The following is an 18,839-nucleotide window of genomic DNA, read 5'->3' as shown; positions in this document are numbered from 1 at the left end:
TTGTGTGTGTCAATGCAAATTTTCAGCTAAGAGAGTTCAATTATTCTTGAGAATAAGTTTATAGAAGAACAAATGATTTTATACATATTATGGAAATTCCTAAAGATGTTTTCTCTACGATCTCCCTGCTTTGGAGTGGAGGCTCAAGATTTGATGGCAGAGTTGCTCTCCAGGCTATTTCATCCCTGGTGAAAACACAGATTGGGTGAAGTTATAAACCCTGAAAAATTTCAGTTCACACATGCATAGTAGAAACCCAGCAGGATTCAGCAGCTAATTTCCCAAGAGATTCTGCCAGCACTCAGCACACCCTGTCCCCGCACAGGGCATGTGCATCATAGGGCTCGTGTGCACTGTTCCTGGGGACCAAAATACTTGATCCAGGGAGCTCGTTACTGAGCAGGATTTCCCCCTTGCTGCTCTTCCTGCTGCTGGAAGCTGTTGTGATGTTGGGCACAGCCTGGGGACTGTCTCCCTGGTGCTCTCCATGCTCCTGGGGTAGAGCTGGGAGAGGTGAAATGTGCCGTGCTGGGGTGCTGAGGTAGGGAGATGTGTAGAAAAGGCCGAATGGGCAGACCTCATTGGATTTGGACACAGTGGGGAGAGGTGCAGAGCCTAAAGAGCAGGGACAAGAACTGGGGATAGCAGGGAACCAAGATGTAGGGGGAGCAGAAGCTGGAGAAGGAAAGACGGGAGTGAGACAGAAGTCAGACAGGGAAAATGGCACCGGATAGAAGAGAGAGCAGCAAAGAAAACAGAATTGGTGCTAGTGAAGGTCGAGGAGATGGTCCAAAACGTCTGTAAATGCTAGAGGACACTCCTCCAAAGCCTGGAGCCGACCCTGATTTGCCTTGTCTAGAAAGCAAGCAATGGAATTCCCTGAGCAAGTGTGGATCAGTGACTCCCTCTAGGGGCAGGTGCTCACACACGATAAGCCACCTTCTGCTCACCATCACCCAGAATGGCAAAATCTGGACTGTGAGGCCCCAGTTCCCGCCCCCCCCCCCCAGCCCCTGCCCTAGACTCTCTCCTGCCCCGCGGGGCTAGGATGGTTCCTTGTCAGGGAGTTTTTAAATTATTTGCTTTTAAAATCAGAGGAAGTGACACACTGTTTCTCTTAAAACTAATTTCCAGGGGCAAGGTCTCCAAAGGGCCAGGACAGAGGCTCCCTGCCCGGTGTCATTTGATTAGCTCCTGCATTTGCATTACAAGTTCGGCTTCAGGGACGCACTGACTTACAAGTTTCTTTCACAAGACGCCAGCCTCCATTAGCGCTCAGGAGGGACTGAGCGCCAGTGAGTCAGCGTTAGCAGAGAACGAGGCTGTTTTATGTAGGAAGTTGAGAGCCGTGTGATGAATGAAGAAAAGAAGTACAAGAGCATAAAGATGGTTCAAGATAGTCGAATACTGTCCTGTGGATCTGAATTTGGTCCTTGCTGAAGCTGCACGGTTCTGGTGTCCTAGTAGACGAGTCACAGGGACACACAATCTCCCCCGTGGTTGTACTGTAACTCTTAATTTCCTGGGTCCCAGGACAAAGATCTGCTTTGTAGGAGTCCCAAGCGCTCACAGAGGTGACCAGGGTTACTGGGAGCTTTGCTGAGAATGTACAATATAGCCTGCTATGCAAAAGTACTCTGAGAAATCAGGCTTCAGGGAACTATCACCAGTCTTGCTCTCATGATTTGACGTTGTACTATTTTGCCTGTTGATGGAGGTAGGTTGGAGCTCAGGATGTGGGCTGGGAAGCTGGAGAAGCAGGGGAGCCAGCCCATATTCCCCTCTGCCAGCTGTGCTAGAGTGACTTCGAGGGGAAGTCGAAGAGGATGAATGGGATGACGATGTCTTAAACCACCGAAGCAAGGTTTGCTGGTGCTTGTTTATTGGGTACCTCCAGTTAATAACCCAGCTGACCTTAAGGGCTTACTTTAAGGTTGTATTCATTCAAGTCTGTGAGAAACTAAGGTACTTCAGTGATACACTTGTGGAAAAGCACAGGAGGAAATTTGTATGGGATTTAGATGCACCCAGTAAGATGTGTTGAATGATGAAGAACAGAAACCTGGTTTCCAACAGATTTGTGGGTTTTCCCCCCTCCGCCTACTCCCTCCCTCTGTATTACCAGCCCCATCATCTCTGTGACAGTCCTTCTGGCTAGTCCAGAGCTGAACGTGTCCTCCCTGGCCAGCCCTGCCGGAAACAGTGTCACACTTGGGTACTGTCTTTCTGCTCTCACTGGAGCACTTATTTGCATCTCTCTGATTTTCATGACACTTGTAGGAATTTATTTTTTTGACAGACATTGTCACAGTTTGGTTGAAACTGGCTAACAGACTCAAAGGGTATCTGGCATGGAGAGACTGCGTGGTTACTGAAGTCTTGTTTCTTTAGTAACCTGGCTGAAGATTCTGGCTAACCACCAAGGAGCAAGCATGTTTGGTCCGGTGGGCCCTCTGGAAACCCAGCTGTGCTCAGAGAATCTGGCATCTCACTGCATGTGTGCAGGAGAAGAGAGGAGAGGGCACACTTGCATTTTGACATTTCTTGACTTTTCAGTGACGTTATTTTAACATCTGCATAATTTAACATATACAGCAAGGATGAGCAGTACCCAAAGCAATGTCTTTTTCATGCTGTTTGTCACTAACATACTTTTCTTAACTTTTTACTCATTATTATCACCATTTAGGAGTTGACTGAGCAACCCATAGCCCTGATACCTAATTCACCAGAGTAACATAAAAGACTTTGGATCAGGCCCAGTGACTTCAAATGACTTTACTCCTGGTGTAAACAAGAGCAGGATATGACTGTGTGAATCTGTAAGTAGCAAGAGCTAGGTTCTGACTAAATCTGTAGCATTTTTCTGGCATTTACCTTGCATAAATTAAGACATTTCCATAAATAAGGAGAAAACGTAATAAGCCTCAGAAAGGTTAGACTGTTTCCACATGGTTTTATGTCTGTTGCATAAATCCTCCCAAGCAATTCCATACTTTGTACAGAGATAATTTTTTTACAGTATAAATTCCATTAACACTCTCACGCCATATGTGCCATATATTAAAATGAGCAGCCTCCTGCACTCCCATTAAATCACTGGCATATGTTTCTGCTTCCTGATTCAATCAGCCTGGAGCCACTCGGGCAGTATGGCCTTAGGAAGCCCTGCACTGAGCCTCAGGGCTGCATTCAGCTGCAAAACTAGTCTGACCTGGACTTAATCCATGGCTTTCTGATGGTAGAGTGGTCCTTGTATGATAGAATATCATACACTTGCTGCCATCCCATGATGAAGATGCTGGACTCATTGTACTGGCTTTTTCTTCTCTTTTCTAATCAGTGTTTGTCTTAAAAAAAATTGCTTTAGTATTATGCATGGAAGAGTGTGCTTCAAGTGATGCAGAGATTTGACTGGAGTAGAGGTCTTACAGATGTGGATGTGAAAGCAAATTTGAGTAAGACAATGAGGGGCCACCTGCATGGGCCAATTCCTAGGATGACTGTGGACTGGGGACTCCACTTCCTCTCTTGAGGGAGGTTATGCCACCCCCTAAATCAGTGAGCTCCATCTTCAGACAGGTTGGGGTCCGTTTCAGAGGAGTCCCCACCAAAATGAGCAGAGCTCTGAATGGCAGCTTCAGAAAGTGTGATTTAATAGAACTGTAAGATAAATGGAGAATGAGCATCCCTCATTGCACAGTCACCTGCTACACTGAGCCAGAACAGGTCCCCACCCCCTACAAGTACCATTCAAGGCTGACTGCAGGCTCACAAGTACTTTATCTCAGAAAGCTGCTGCATGGGAGAAGGCAAGATGGATTATTAAAATAAGTGTTTCCATTTTGGGCATGGAATTTTGGACCTTCTTGGCACTCAGACAGGCCCCTAAACATCTAGAATATGTGCAAACATATGCGGCCGCACAACAGACCATGTCTGTCTACAGAAAAGTTTGCATTTCCAGCCGTTTCAGCAGCACCAAGGTCCCAGGCTCATCCAAGAAATGTCAGATGCCTCAGCCATTCCCCATTCACTGAATATATTCTATGGAAGCGTTGAAGGTTACACTAATAACCTGGTGTGCAAAAAATTGCTTCGGTTTCCAGATATTCTGAATATCCCATGAACTGGCAAAAAGAAAACAATCCTCTTTATCCTAATCAAAAGTAATTAGAAAAACATTTAAACAGAAAACAAAACTGAAATTAATTCCAAATGTTTTGCATGTATGAACAACATTACTTGTCACTATTTGGTTCACAGAAGCAACAGTAGAGCCCACATCTTGCTCTCACAGATGCTCTGCAAAGGTGCAGTTAGACGCTATCCGGCTGGAAGACTTCATTTTGATCGCGTTCTTCCTTGTGCCTGTGAAGATCAAAATTACACAAAATAAGATCAAGTTTCATTGCTCACCACTACGAGTGCCATGATTTAGCACTTTTTGAAACTGGCTTACTTTGCACAGAATGGACAGCGCAAAATGCTACATTTTCAGTTACTGTGCCTTGAAGTCTTGGAGTTGATGACTCTCACTTATTCACTTCACATAACTATATCCTTGCCATTTTTCCTTCTTTTGGACAGAGCTCTTGGCTTTCAGACAATTCCTGCAGACCCTGCAGCAGTTGTGTCACCATAAGATGTGTCATTCATACTGGAAGCAGTCAGGTTTGAAAACTGAAGAACTGCCTGACTTGCATTTTAGGTGGAACAGACAGTGAGAGAGCAGACAATGAGGGAGATGCAGACACATGATGTCTTTTAGCCTCCAGCAAGGCTTAATGTAGTTACAATCAAGGTTCACACATGACTCTAGAAGATGTTAGTAATACGACACACTGCTTGTTTGGGACTCTTTGGAAAGAAGTTGTGGTGAAATTTTGTGGTGAAAGGTTTGCAGAATTACTCTCCCTTTCCTAGATGTTTCAACGTGAAATCTGGCCTGGAAGAAGCTTGAGTCTCCCTGGCGGAAAGCATTAGGATTAATTAGATTTAATTTTTTTGGTGCAGGATCCACCTTTTGGTTCTGAATTTGCACAGCACTTTGCACAACAGGGTGCCAGTGCATGACAAGGTTCCCAGCAGCTTCCAAAACACATAATAGCTATGTAATAAAGGGATAAATAATAGCCAGCACATTTTTTGGCCAGTTGCATCACACCAATGTAATTTTCTTCTGTAACTAGTAACAGGCCTTGTACGTGTAGCAAACCAGTAGATATCATATAACTTGATTTTAAAAAGCTTTTAACACTGTTACGCATCACATTCTGATAAGGAACTAGGGAAGATTTGTCGATTGAAAATACTACACAATGACTGCAAGGCTGACTTGGAAGGAGAGGTGGTCAGCTGGTTGTTGTCAAAATGAAAGGTGGGGCTCTCAAGGGGTTTGGTACTATTTATACCTTCAGCAACGACCTCAGTGATGGAACAGAGAACACTTATTAAACTTACAAGCAGGTAGTGACAGCTGGCATGCTGAAGGAGAGGCTGAGAACTCCAAATAATACTGACAAATCAAAGATTGAATGGGAAAAAGAACAGAATTCCATTCAACAGCAAAAACCACAGTTAGCAATGTTCAGTCACCCAAATACAGAGTGCTGACGGTTCTTCAGAAAAGGATTTGGGTATGGAGGCAACAATGATGTGCTGTTGTGAAACAGGCAACTAGAAGGGCCTTGGTCAAAGTGTACTGGGTCCAATTTTGAGCACTGCACATTCAAAAAGATGTAGACTATAGGAGATAGTCCAGGGGGAGTGGTGAGAATGACCAGACCTCTAGAAAACACCAGTGATGAAGAAAGATGGAATGAACTGAGGTTGTTCAGCTTAAGAAGAGTAGACTGACCAGGGAAGCAAGTTAACAATTGTCAAGTATGTGAAAGGCTACTGCAAAGAGGAAGGAAATCAACTGTTCTCTCTGTCCATGATGGATAAGATGGAATCAGAGGCTTAAACTGCAGCAGAGAAATTAAGACCAGTCACTAGGAAATGTTTTTTGGATGGTGCAGATTATAAAGCACTGAAATAGATTGCTTGGTGGGGTTATGGGGTGTCCATCTCTGGAGAGATTTCCATGTGTTAGACACTGGTCATGCCGAAAGGCAGGGACAGTTGTGGAATACCCACCACCTTGAGATCCCATTGACCTGCTGCTGCTATGAATACAAGAGGCTGGCCTTGTAGTCAAGACAGTGGCAAAAGATTTAGATCTCAGTTGTACCACGTCTTTTGTGAACCTTCCCAGACAAGAAGCAGTGCCTCAGAAGTCCCCCTGAACCTAAGAGTCTGCCTCCAAAGAGTCTTGCTTCTGGCTTCTCAGGACTTCTTGACTTTTCAGAGAAGTGGTGTCTGTTATTACAGCCATTAGCTCCTTGAGAGCACATTCTCAGAATAGGATTTAGGGTATCATTTGAAATCAAATTCATAAGATTAATCCTTGTATTGACGAACGTATATGGCCAGACATCTGTGATGTTACCTTTTCTGTCTAACATGAACTAGACTTAATGAATTTAATATTTACTTCATCCACAGCTTTGCCTAAGGAACATATTCACAGGTGTCAGCAGGCCTCAGGCCTACCTCATAGGGTGGACCCTTCTGGCTCAGAGAAGGACATTAACTCACACCAGGCTTTACTTCCGCACCATGTAAAGCACAGAGGATGGCTTGTAACCCCGCTGCCTGGTAAGGCAACCAGCTGTTCCTTCTGTCATTGCCTTTCCTACTTCCCTATCCCTGCAGTCTGCAATTGGCCTTGCTCGTTCAGCAAGAGATGGCTGGAGGTGAATACTTCAGGAGGGCTCTCCTCCTCCTTCCACCTGTTTTTCATTCCTTGACTCACTGACTTTAAGCTGTAAGCAGTGACGTGACAGCTGAGTCATGGACGCACCACCTGGATGCTGTCAGCATCAATCTCTCTTATAAGGATCATAGAAGAACAAGATAGAAAAGGCTGCTAGGGCTTCTCATTTGTCTTCCTGCCAGCAGGGGACTGAGCCCTGCAGTGCAGTCTCTGGCTTTGCCCAACCTTGCTCTCAAGTTATCAAGCAATGGGGCTTTCACCTTTCCTCCTGAGGAACCATCCCACGACCTAATAAATATCATTGTCAAGGAGAGCTTCACTTTTCCTTGATTGGTTTTTTTGCCTTAATTTGACTTACATGAATAAATCATTTCTAACTAATATCCACACAAGAGACTTTTTTTCTTGCAAAGTAATTCAGTAAAGTTGCAAAACCGGAGCTTATATGTTTTATTTGTATTCTATTTAATAGTTTTAAGAGTCTCCCTGCTGCATGCATTGTTGTGCAGAGCAGATGAAAAAAAGATGCAATCCTATGCCCTGGAGAACTTACACTTTTCATTTAAACAAGATACAGTGACTGAGAATGACAAGTAATGAGAAGGCAGGACAAAAGTCATACAAAAAAGGTCGGAATGTTTCTAAATAAAGACCATTGTCATGCTTTTAATTTGGGTTTATATTGGATCAGTCATCATAAATGGTTACATATTTTGGGACAATTTTACCATGTTTTAATCAAATGTCTCTTTCAATCTCACAAAGCTGTCTTGCCTACTTCAGTTTTCTGATGCTTATTTAAAGCTTCTTTTTCACAGAAACCTGTGTTTTTCTCTCACAGTTAATCTTTCTTCATGTTAGCCAGGCTTTTTCAAAAATAATTATCATAGTCTGGTCATTAATTCCCTGAGTACCCTAGCAGCACATGAGCTTGGCCAGCTGAGCCAAGTGACTGTGCTAGGGCTGGTTTACTATGACCTTTGTTTCTGCCTCTCTGTTCCATCTCTAGCGACGCCCCAAATTACACTTACTCTGGAAGCGGCAGCCAAGAGTCCCCTTAATCTGGAGCTGTTTGCTTGAACATGAAAAACAACTTATCTCTGTACAAGCCCTATAGCTGCCTGCTCTCAGTGGAACAATTCCTTTTCACTGGGCAGCAGTAAAACAGAGAAAAACCTCACAAAACCAGACCTTCTGCCTTGCTTTTTCCATATGCCTTTCTCAGGCTTTTACAACCTGCTTTCTGCAAGTTTATTAGACCTGATGGTGGAGAGCCTAATCCTGACATCCTTGGCTTTGGGTCTGTAATCCTCACATCTTGCTCTTCACGCTACCTGGCTAATAGAGGAACACATTTTATTCACAGCGATATACGGCAAAAGTTTATTCAGTGGTAACAGAATGTTATACCCCAGATGTCTATACAGTGCCATCTGTCTCACCTGTGGATTTGATTATTTTTTCTTACTAATTTTATTCTTGTGATACTTGAGGGGACAAATTCTGTCTGGTACCTGGCTGCAGGTTTAGTCAACTCCCAGAGGGAGGCCCAAATGTACTCCAAAAGCATTTATAATGTATGTCTTTCATCCTGGTTAAACCAGCTGCCCATGCACATCAATTCCCTGCAGCATTTTTTCCCTTCACAGAACAGAAATAATCAGCCTAATGGTTGGGTGTGGAAATTTTGCTAAATTAGGACAAAGGATATGCATAAATGAACTGATTGTAGCTCTATGACCTTCCAGCCTCCCCCTTCACTCTTCTGAAGTCAGAGTGGCTAGAAAGGTGAATCCTGCCATGCATTTCAGAGGCCTCAGAAGGGAGATGGGTAATTTTCAACTGGAGAGTCTGCCAAGGGTTTGGTTGTACACACACAAACAAAATTCCCTGACATCGAACCAGCTGTTCTGGTCTATGCAGCTACTGACTAAAGCTTTAGAGTATACCACTTTCAGTTAGTATCACTATCATGTTTGCCAAAAACTAGCTTATATTTTCTTTGTCATTTGTATTTTGTATGGAAGGCCCCAACTAATTATCAAAACAGATGCTTGGTTGTATAGATAGTGCAGAGTTATTCCAGCAGTCACACTGGAAAAGCATTAGTTATCTAAGGAGACAAATTGAACAAGACAAATATAGGGCCAACCTGTTTCCCCTCAAGCAGTTTGTAAACACATACTGAGAAGCATAGAATTGGGAAAGAAAAGTTGAATTTGCTCTCACTGTGACCCAAATTCTAGCCCTCAGTTGGCTATGGGCAAGCAATTTCGGCTTCTCATTTTGTCTTAATTTACCATTTTTAAGCAAGACTTTATTCAAACCTGGTAGTTTTCTAGGTGATATTTTTCAGATCCTGCCTTTCAGACAATTTTGTTTCTCTCTAAAACTAGTTTAGCTCTAGCTAAAGATCTGTTCTGGGACTGAGGAACTCCCAAATAGCCTGGAGCTACTGTGACATTTCCTCCATCATCCCTGGTTGCCAGGGCTGAACATCAGCCATTGTTCCCTTACAAGTCCTCACAGTTTTGTGGGGACACAAACAGCAATGTACACTTATGCTAGGGACCAGGCAGATGCCAGTGACCCCTGAATTGATGGAGCAAAGGTGCCCTTTTCACATTCTCCCACTTCTTCTCTGCAGTGAACACTGTGCTGGAGGAATTATGGATTATTTCAGTTCTAAGAGAGCTTCTGGGCTGGTGGCTGCCTGCAACTAAACTGCTCTTCCCTCTCTTGTGGTATATTCTGGATCTGTTCTTGGTCTGTTCTCTGCCCATATTCCTCCTTGGCTGTGTTTCATGCCTTGTAACTATTTTATTTGGCACCAGCTTCAACTGTTGTGCGAGATTTCTGTATTCCCGCACAGTTTTGATAAACCTGGATGAAGTAATGTCAGGGTGTGACTCTGCTCTAACAGCAAATATGCCACTGGCTTTAAAGTGAGAAGGAAGACTCACTCCCTCTGTTCTTTTCCAGAAAATACAGGTTGAATTCTTCTGTGGTTGGTGAATAGTTCCTGTCTTTGGGATGCTAAGGTATGTCTTCCACTGATTCCCTCCACACCTCTTGGTATTTCTCCAAGTGCTCAAGGCAGTTCTGATTTTTGAGTGCTGCTCAAAAGTGAGTGAGTGTGAGTGGCTAAACGTATTTGCCAAAACACCCCCTTACAAAGAGATCATCAGCAGATTTTGTCTCTTATGTACAGCAACTTGGAGTGGTAAAGTGCAAGTAGCAGCAGTTCACATTGATCACTATGCACAGCAAAGTCTGTCCAATTGCAATGGCTATTAGGACCGTACAAGGACTTCTTATGTAGGATCTGTAACAGAAACTGTTTCAATACAGGGGGCCTGATGCTGTCTGTATGTTTCTGACTTTATATAGTGCTATACCAGTACAAGTTTCAGTGGGGTATTTCAACTCTGTCTTGCAGAGGGTAAGATCAGAATCAGCTCCTGTCCTTGTTCTGTTAATAAAATGATTTTTCTGCTGGACCCTGTGTACCTACAGGATCCAGAAAATGGTAGTAAATTCAGCACTGTGCTCTTAAGACAAGTGGAATTGTAATGCTAGAAATACCAGTTTAGGTCAAAAACAAGTGTCTGGTATTTGTGGGGAATGACAGCAGTCAACAACAATAAGCCTAACCATTTCCAGAACTTTTCCCTCTCTTAAGCAAAAATAATCAGTACCATTATCTTTTATATTTTGTGAATGGCAATAATCTTATATCTGCTCTGAACATGAACAGATCTGAATCTGCTTTCAGCAAGAAATGTAAACATTTTAGCATAACTAGATATATTATGTTTTACTACCTATTGAATACACTGAGTCCCAGATAGTTAATTCTGGCAATGAGAAGAATCTTTAAGTCTTGTGATTCGAGAAAGGGAATGAATGAAGCACTTCAGAAGATCAGAGGGTGATGTTATCCAAAACTTTCATCAATCACAGCAAAAGAAAGCAAAACAAAGCTAGTCACTGGGATTGGTAAAGGTACTGATCCAAATTATTTGCCTGTATTCACAGTAGTCTTGATTCCAGTTTTTAAAAGTACTAAAGTATGATGCAGGAAATCCTTGAGCCATGAATTGCTGTATTTTGAGAGAAAATATCAGGGAAGAATCACCATAGACTTATCTTGATCTTGTTATTTTGCTAAATGTCTGTTGTTGTCCTCTGTCAGAAACAGGCCTGATCTGGTATGGCTCTTCTGATGCTGTCAAGCGTAAAGGGCCAAATCCAAAAAGGAACCTAAAGGAGGGACCGAAGCAGAATTTAAGCATGTAAATCCAACAATAGAATGAACAGATCCTCTCTGATCCTGTCTAACTCTAGAGGCACCTAAATCCAACGATATCTGTCTTCAGCCTCCAAAAACCTCAAATATACAATATTCAGCTTCTGCATGTGCCCCCAAACCCTGTCATCTTGGTGTTTCTGCCTCAGTTTGGAACCTGTCAGGATTACAGATTTGGTAAGGAGATGGTCCTGCTCTTGTTAGCATTCTTAGAACATGCATCATGGAACAAAACAGGAGCAGAACACAAGTTCTTCCCTTACCTTCCCTCGCTTTGGACAACACTACAGCAGTGGCAGAAGTTAGATCTGGGTTCATTTTCCTCCTTCAGGACAGAGGACTCAAGCTGACCACTCCATATCCACGTAGAAGGCCACGTGCTTCAGTTTATGAGCTACATTTGTGACAAGCGTGCTGCTGAGAAAAACAAGAAACCTTCTGAGAAAAATAGAGAGAGACAGTGCAGAAGTCTTTTCAGCTTCACAGTTCGGATGCTCCTTCAGAAAGGGGGAATTCTGCATTCCAGAACCACCTGCTCTTTTTTACACTACATTTCTATCTTACCTTCCTGGCTTGAATTCACAAACAGCTCTTGGAAGAAGTCTGAAACTCAAGATCAGGTACGTGCCCTCACCAGTAAGCTAAAGAATTATACTCATCTGTGCTCTTCTTCTCCTTCTAGTGTAATGAATCTTTAATTCTTTTTATGAAAAAAGGAACAGCTTCAACATAAAGAGCATGTACTGTTTCCTCCCTGCTCCCCCTGCCTCCTCCGGATAACTTGTATATGGAAAATTACGGAGCCTCCCAGTGAAGACAGGTTGAGATGCCTCAGGCAGCAAATAGAGCTAAACCCAAATCTCCTCCTTGGCATCCTGATGACCATGTCCCCCTGAAATAAAGAAGGCTAGCAGCAACCCTGAGGAGTGTCCTGTGTTTCGAATCCTTAATGGACAGACTCTGATCATACTTGTAAAGTGTCTAAGCCTTGCAGACGAGCATGGTTTGAAAGCTCAGCCGTGAATTTGTTCAGTCCTTGGCTTGTTTTCTTTGTGTATTTTGAGAGTGCTCTCACCAGCCTTTAGAATTATTCTTCCTTCCTCTGACCTTGTGAATATTCCAGTATTTTTAGAGCAGATTAGCTCTAAAAGACACAGCTGCGTGGCTGTGTACCTGTCTTGAAGCAGGAATTAAGGAGGTAACAGAAATTCATGTGCCTCAGGAACGCATGCACTACTGTATGAAGTGTCTGGGTTCTCAACAGCCAGTTTTGGTCTTGTGCCTGAACTGTCAAATGCTTCCCTTAGCAGTCCCATTCCTAAGTCCTTGAATCACTTTTGAAAATGGAGTTTCAAGTTACATCCACACAAGCTTCTACAGAACTACAGAATCGCTGGGGTTGGAAGGGACCTCTGGAGATCAGCTGGTCCGACCGCCCTGCTCCAGCAGGGTCAGCCAGAGCAGGTTGCCCAGGGCTGGGTCCACTCAGTTTTTGAATATCTCTCTCCCATCAGATATTTATACACATTAATAAGATCCTCCCTGAGCCTTCTCTTCTCAAAGGAAGAAAAGTACCTCCCTGCATCTCAGGGCAGGGACTATTTCAGACACAATCTGATTAGATACTGTGGTAATTTCCTGGTCCTTATACTCCTGTGATGTATCCCACCGCATACAGAATGGAGGCACCTAGCACAAGTTAGTAGCAGCCCATATCAGAATTGGAAGCTGAGTGTTGCTATGTATCTTTTTGTGACCACAGCCCTAAATATTTAATAGTGTACGATCTGTGGATGGCACAACCTGCCTTACCAATCACAGTGCTACTTCTTGCAGCACAAGATCCTTTACATCAGTCAGTTCATAACTCCAGGTCTCCAGGAACATGGTTCCCATTGGACACTATATATTATACTTTAAAGTCATACTGTTTACTTTAAAGCAATCCAGTGCAGGAATTAACTAGACAATCAGTTCATCTCACTGCATGAGAGAGGATTAATTAAATTATTCCTAAACAAATCGCTGGAGTTTGACATCTAATCTAACTACTGGTCTCTCTGTCAACTTCTCTGCCTGTGTTTTGGAGTGCTTAACTGTCCTTATTAAGAATTCTGTCAATTGTACATCCAGTTTTGTCCTGCTGTAAGTTAGAATCTGTTTCTGCTTCTTCTGTCCTTGTTGTTCTGTGGGAACAAGAAAATTACTCCTCCCGTTACAGAAAATTCCTCCTCCCTGTTACAGAAAATTACTCCAGCTCTGTAGCTGGGACTGGTGAACCTACAGTTGGAATATAGTTCCCAGTACCGGTCACCTATTATAAAAGTAAGCTAATGCAAACAGGGAAGTTGTAACAGAGACCAAATGAAACAGGAACTTCATTATTCAGAAAGGGTTAGAAAAGCTGCAGTGTAGCTGCTGTCTTTGGAAAACAGGAGATTAAAGGGACATGTTAGCGAGGTTTGCAAAACTCTGGAGGGAATAGCAAGGATTCACATATACAGGGATATTCGAGCTAGTGACAAATACCAGAACAAAAGGGAAATTAACAGAAGCTTAGATAGGGATGATCAGCAAAGCAGTGTAATTTGTTTGTGAATTTATTTGTATTTAACACAGATAATATATGGAAAATTATACCACGGTTGTAACAGAAACAACTATTAGAAATCATTTAATAAAGCTCTAGACTGTGGGGGCTTATAATAACACTGTGGGATGTAACTGTTAATTTAAAGGAGAGGAAAAGGACTTATATCTTTGTCATGATTTCATCTCTTAAAACATTTAGCTAAGTAAGCTGCATTGTGCTAAGTAATAGACATGGATAGTGTAATATGTGTAATATGACTGTCTATACAACTGTCAGGGAAAGGTTTTCATTTGCAAGACTCATTTCCCTTGCAGCTTTACTTACTTAGATGTGAAAAAATTCAGAGACTTGGGAGGGCCAGGGCTGAATTCTGATCTCAGTAGCAGCACAGAAAATGCTGAATAACTCCGAGAAAAAAATGCTGGATGTATACAGTGGTGTAAGTGAGATCGGGCTGAGGTCTGTACATGCATGAGCTCCAGATGGAAAAGCCTTGATGTCCCCTTTTTCTTGAATTTCAAGGAAAGCTAACAGAAGAGTCCCAAGTCCTTTCAGGGCATTTCTGCAGTTCTTGGAACAAATGTACATGTCATCATTTGCATTTGATGCCTCCAGGCCATGAGCTTCAACAAGCTTTGGATCAGTCTGAGTGGCTTGCTTCCTCTGACCTACAGGTTTGTCTATTTTAAGACAACACAGACCGCCTTCAACTATGCTGAACCCGCTCTGAATTCACCCTTCTTGTGCACAAAGGAAATCGGACACACCGCAGTGTTGCCCTTAGGAAACCTACCCCAGCACGGTACTGATGTCTTCTTTCCTTCCCTTCAGCTCCGGGAGGGGTGTCTAACCCCTGCTGCGAAATGTGGGGGTAATAACACAATTTACCCAATTTACAGGGTCACAGTTTGCTCTCCGGAGGGGAGATCCCCAGGCAGTTAACGACGCTAGAGCTCCCACTGTACTAGCACCGTTAAATCGGAGTATCAAAGGCGAGTTGTAGCGATTTTGGGAACGGGGCAAGACCAGTTGCTGCGGACCCGCGGCCGCACGAGCATAACGCAAACCCCGCACAAGGCTTTTTACGCGCCGGGCTCTGCCCGCACCTCTCGGGCGTTCAGCAGACCGGGACGGCCGGGACGAACTTTTAATTTCGCTCGCTTGTGTATGTACGTTTTGCGGGACGGACCCCATCCCTGATCCTCTCCTCGTCTCCGGGCACGGAGGCTCGATGGAAGGAGCCGGTGAGCGGGGAAGGAGACATGTCGGCGCGCGGCTACCTGCTGCGTGTGCTTCAAACTCCCCAAACACCGCCGCAAGAAAGTGCGGGGGGGGGGGGAAGGGGCCCGCAGCCGGTTTCGCCGGTACCGCCGGGTTTACACCCCGCACCGGTACCAACCAGCCCCCCGGTGCGCGGGAGCCCCGTCCCGCCCGCCCGGAGGGGAGCGACGGCGGCATCGCCTCAGCGCGGCGGGGCGGCGCCGCCCCTCCCCCCGCCCTGCCCCGCCTAACGGCCGCCTAACGGCCGCCGCGGGGGGGGGGGGGGGGGGGGGGAGAGGAGCCGCGGGCTGCCTCGTCGCGGCAAATGTACCGGCTCGGCCGAGCGGCAGCGCGCCCCGCGCGCCGGAGCCGCGGCCACGCAGCGCCCCGCCGGCCGCCCTGAGGGGAGCCCCGCCGCGCCGAGGCGGCTCTGCCCGCTCCGCGCCCCGCGGGTGGGTCCGGCCGCCCCGCCCTCCCCTCCCCGTCGGGGGCGGCGGCCGCGCCCGTCGCTGGGCGGGCGGCGAAGGGCCGAGCCGGGCTGCCGCTCGGCGCCGCGACGCCCCCGCGCCTAACGGCCCCCGCCCCCGCCGGGCCGCCGGGGCTCCGCGCCCCCTCGGAGCGGCGCGCGCGGGGCGGCCGGCGCCGCGTCTCGGCGGCGGCCATGGTGGGGCGCGCGGCCGCCCGCCGGGCGGGCTGAGGCGGGGGCCGGGCGGGGAGGCGCCGCCGGCGGGGGGCTCACCGCCTTTTCTTGCCGTCCCCTGCAGGGAGCGGCCGGCCAGCGAGCCACCATTACCTCGCACGGCAAGGAGGACCTGCGAGCGCTCGCCGCCCGGCTCTGGCAGCGGAGGAGGCGGCTGCTGGCCGCCGCCGGGCTCGCCCTGGCCATGGCTCTGGCGCTGCTCATCGCCGTGCCCCTGCTGCTGCTGCAGGCGCCCGCCGAGAGCGGCGCCCACTACGAGATGATGGGCACCTGCCGCATGATCTGCGACCCCTACAGCGGCGGGCGGCCGCCCGGCCCCGGCAGCACCGCCGCCGTGGAGGCCCTGCAGGACCTGGGCGCCAACCCGCCGCCGCCCTTCATCCAGGGACCCAAGGGGGAGCCGGGCCGGCCGGGCAAGCCGGGCCCCCGCGGCCCCCCGGGGGAGCCGGGCCCGCCGGGCCCTAGGGGGCCGCCGGGGGAGCGCGGCGACTCGGGCAAGCCGGGGCTGCCGGGGCTGGCGCTGGCGGGGGCGGGCGGCGGCGGGAGCGGCGGCGGGGCGGCGGCGGGCGGCGAGGTGGCGGGCGGGCTGAGCGCCGCCTTCAGCGGGCCGCGCATCGCCTTCTACGTGGGGCTGAAGAGCCCGCACGAGGGCTACGAGGTGCTCAAGTTCGACGACGTGGTCACCAACCTGGGCAACCACTACGACCCGGCCAGCGGCAAGTTCACCTGCCAGGTGCGCGGCATCTACTTCTTCACCTACCACATCCTCATGCGCGGCGGCGACGGCACCAGCATGTGGGCCGACCTCTGCAAGAACGGGCAGGTGGGTGCCGCCGGGGCCCCCCCCATCCCCCTCGGGGCGCCCCGCTGCCTCTCCGCGGAGCGGCGCGGACTCCGCGGTGCCGGCGCCGTCGGGGCGCGGGGAGCGGGTCTGACGCGGCGCGGCTCCCCGGCAGGTGCGGGCCAGCGCCATCGCGCAGGACGCCGACCAGAACTACGACTACGCCAGTAACAGCGTGGTGCTGCACCTGGACTCCGGCGACGAGGTGTACGTCAAGCTGGACGGAGGCAAGGCGCACGGCGGCAACAACAACAAGTACAGCACTTTCTCGGGCTTTCTTTTATACCCCGATTGACCGGGAAGCGCGGCCGAGCCCGCCGCGCGTGTGCCCCGCCGCCGTCCGCGCTCCCCACAGGTCACTTTAGCTTCGTTACCATTTTGTACGTATGTTGGTTTTCTCTCTCTTTTTTTTCTTTCGGTGGAAATGAAACACTGAGTGGAACAAAGCGATCCCCCTCCTCCCCCCCCCCCCCCCCGCTCCTCCTTTCCCAGCCGCGGTGCGCTGCGTGCTGGCAGTGCCTCGGCCGCTCCCCACGTTTGCGGGAGAGCGCGGAGTTCACCTGTGCCGCACGCTGAACTTGGTCCGGTCAGGTTCTGTGTCAGTGAATATTAATTATGGTGATGAGTTTTCAGATTGACTATTCATGAAGCGGGACTGGATCGTAACTAGTTCTTCCTCTGCTGCTTTGTTTGTATGGGGTCAAGTGTAAACTTTTCTGTGCAGTTCAATGCTCGTGTGAATGATAATGTCATTAACGTCAAATCTCTGTTCTTGTCTGCAAAACAATTCAGTCATTGACCACAGTCACAAAAAAACCCACATTAAATTATGTTTTTAGACAATGCTTTCTTGCTGTGTGTCTCTTCCAGTGCTGCAAAGGAGGACTGCGGGGGTGCCACGGGAGGTGTGGGAGGTAAGGGCGGGGGTCACTTCAGTCATTTAGGTTTGCAGCAAAATTAAGTTAGGACAGGGGACCCTGTGTTGGTCTTAATTATTGTTCAGGGGTACTGGCAAGAAACAGAGGGAGAGGAAAAAAAGCCTCACTTGCTGCAGTTTTATAAAGAGAAGGCACACACAGTCACGCAGAGGTGAAACCACATGTGTGGAGAGGACCTCCCAAACAGATTTTACTGGGTATAAGCCTGATCCAGAGGTTACTGAAGTGCAGGGAAGACTCCCTCTTTAATTAATTGGTGATTATGGAAAGCAGTGCTTCAGCAGTGTACTTGACAAACATAAGGAGGTGGTGGTTGAGATAGTCTGCCTAAACACCTGTGCTGTACAGCGTGTATATGTGTTTGAAACCATATCTGACTGTATGTGGATCTACTGTATGCGCAGTCCCTGAGATAGGCTCTGAGAGAAAGCTCACTGAAGACTGACAGACTTAAACTGTGTGGAAAGGTACTGGGTTTTCTCCTTCTGGTCCTTGGTAAATCCCAGTCATTGTGCATTCTTTAAAACATGCACAGGTGTGTAAATAATATCACGTACAGTTCTGAGCCTATTTGTGGTGCAGCAGGTGAATCTCGCATAGAAGACAGGTAAACTCAGTTTGAGTAAACTGGGGTTGCTTTATTGAAGCTAGAGCAGCTAAGTTGATTTACAAAAGCTAATCCACTCATTTGCTCTTATTTTCATTTTATTATCTCATCATTTCATTTTTCCCTTGCTAAGGTCTTACCTCCCTGTCAGCTTACTACCTTCTGCAGCATTACTACAGTTTCACGGGAAAGTGAGAAAGGAGCTGGACTGCAAGGTTTTTGCTGAGACTGGAGCTTTGTCCCTGCTCTTGACTGTACTGAAGCAGGGATGAACCTGTTCCAGCACCAGTTTGGAGCAGCCCAGTACTTACCAAGTTCTTAAAATCTCTTCTGTCTCCCACCTAGTCCTTGATGAGTGTTGTCTTCTTGTTGGCTGGAAGAGGAGGGTCACAGACTGCCCTGGTAAAAGAGAGAAAGCAGTTCCTTCCCTCGTCCCATCCTCAAACATCCCCCAGCTGAGGGAAGCAGAGTTCATAACCAGGTACATGTGTTAGACACTTACCAATCTCTAATGTCTCGTTGATTTGTACCATTTAGAATATGATTAAAACCAGTATCTGAGACCCAAATGAAGTATAATTGGTATGGATCCTCAATTCCCACTGGATCTGTAATCCTTTTTGACTATTCCTCCCCTCCCCTCCAAAGAAAAGGAGCTTAGACACAAAGCCCTCGGTTTAAATTTCAAAAAATTAAAATTGACATGCAGCAGCATTACTAGGAGCCAGGAGGAATTCTAAGGAGGTGCCTGGGCTCCGCTTTATCCTTTGC

General features: G+C 47.2%; 1 protein-coding gene across 2 annotated transcripts; it reads left to right on the top strand.

Moving 5' to 3' along the window:
• The first annotated feature begins 15,337 nt into the window (after positions 1-15,337).
• C1QL2 (complement C1q like 2) lies at positions 15,338-17,366 on the top strand. Of its 2 annotated transcripts, none has more exons than XM_064514647.1 (3): positions 15,338-15,434; positions 15,747-16,505; positions 16,639-17,366. In XM_064514647.1, the coding sequence occupies exons 2-3, from the start codon at positions 15,867-15,869 to the stop codon at positions 16,816-16,818; spliced, it is 819 nt and encodes a 272-aa protein (XP_064370717.1). In that variant the 5' UTR covers positions 15,338-15,434; positions 15,747-15,866; the 3' UTR covers positions 16,819-17,366. The 2 variants fall into 2 exon arrangements, with proteins under 2 accessions (XP_064370717.1, XP_064370716.1); XM_064514646.1 differs by lacking the exon at positions 15,338-15,434 and adding an exon at positions 15,574-15,646.
• Positions 17,367-18,839: the final 1,473 nt, after the last annotated feature.

The sequence above is a fragment of the Dromaius novaehollandiae genome, chromosome 7 (assembly GCF_036370855.1).
Source record: "Dromaius novaehollandiae isolate bDroNov1 chromosome 7, bDroNov1.hap1, whole genome shotgun sequence".
NCBI lineage: Eukaryota > Metazoa > Chordata > Aves > Casuariiformes > Dromaiidae > Dromaius > Dromaius novaehollandiae.
The sequence above is the reverse complement of the archived record's forward strand: the minus strand, read 5'-3'. Positions and strand labels throughout refer to the sequence as shown.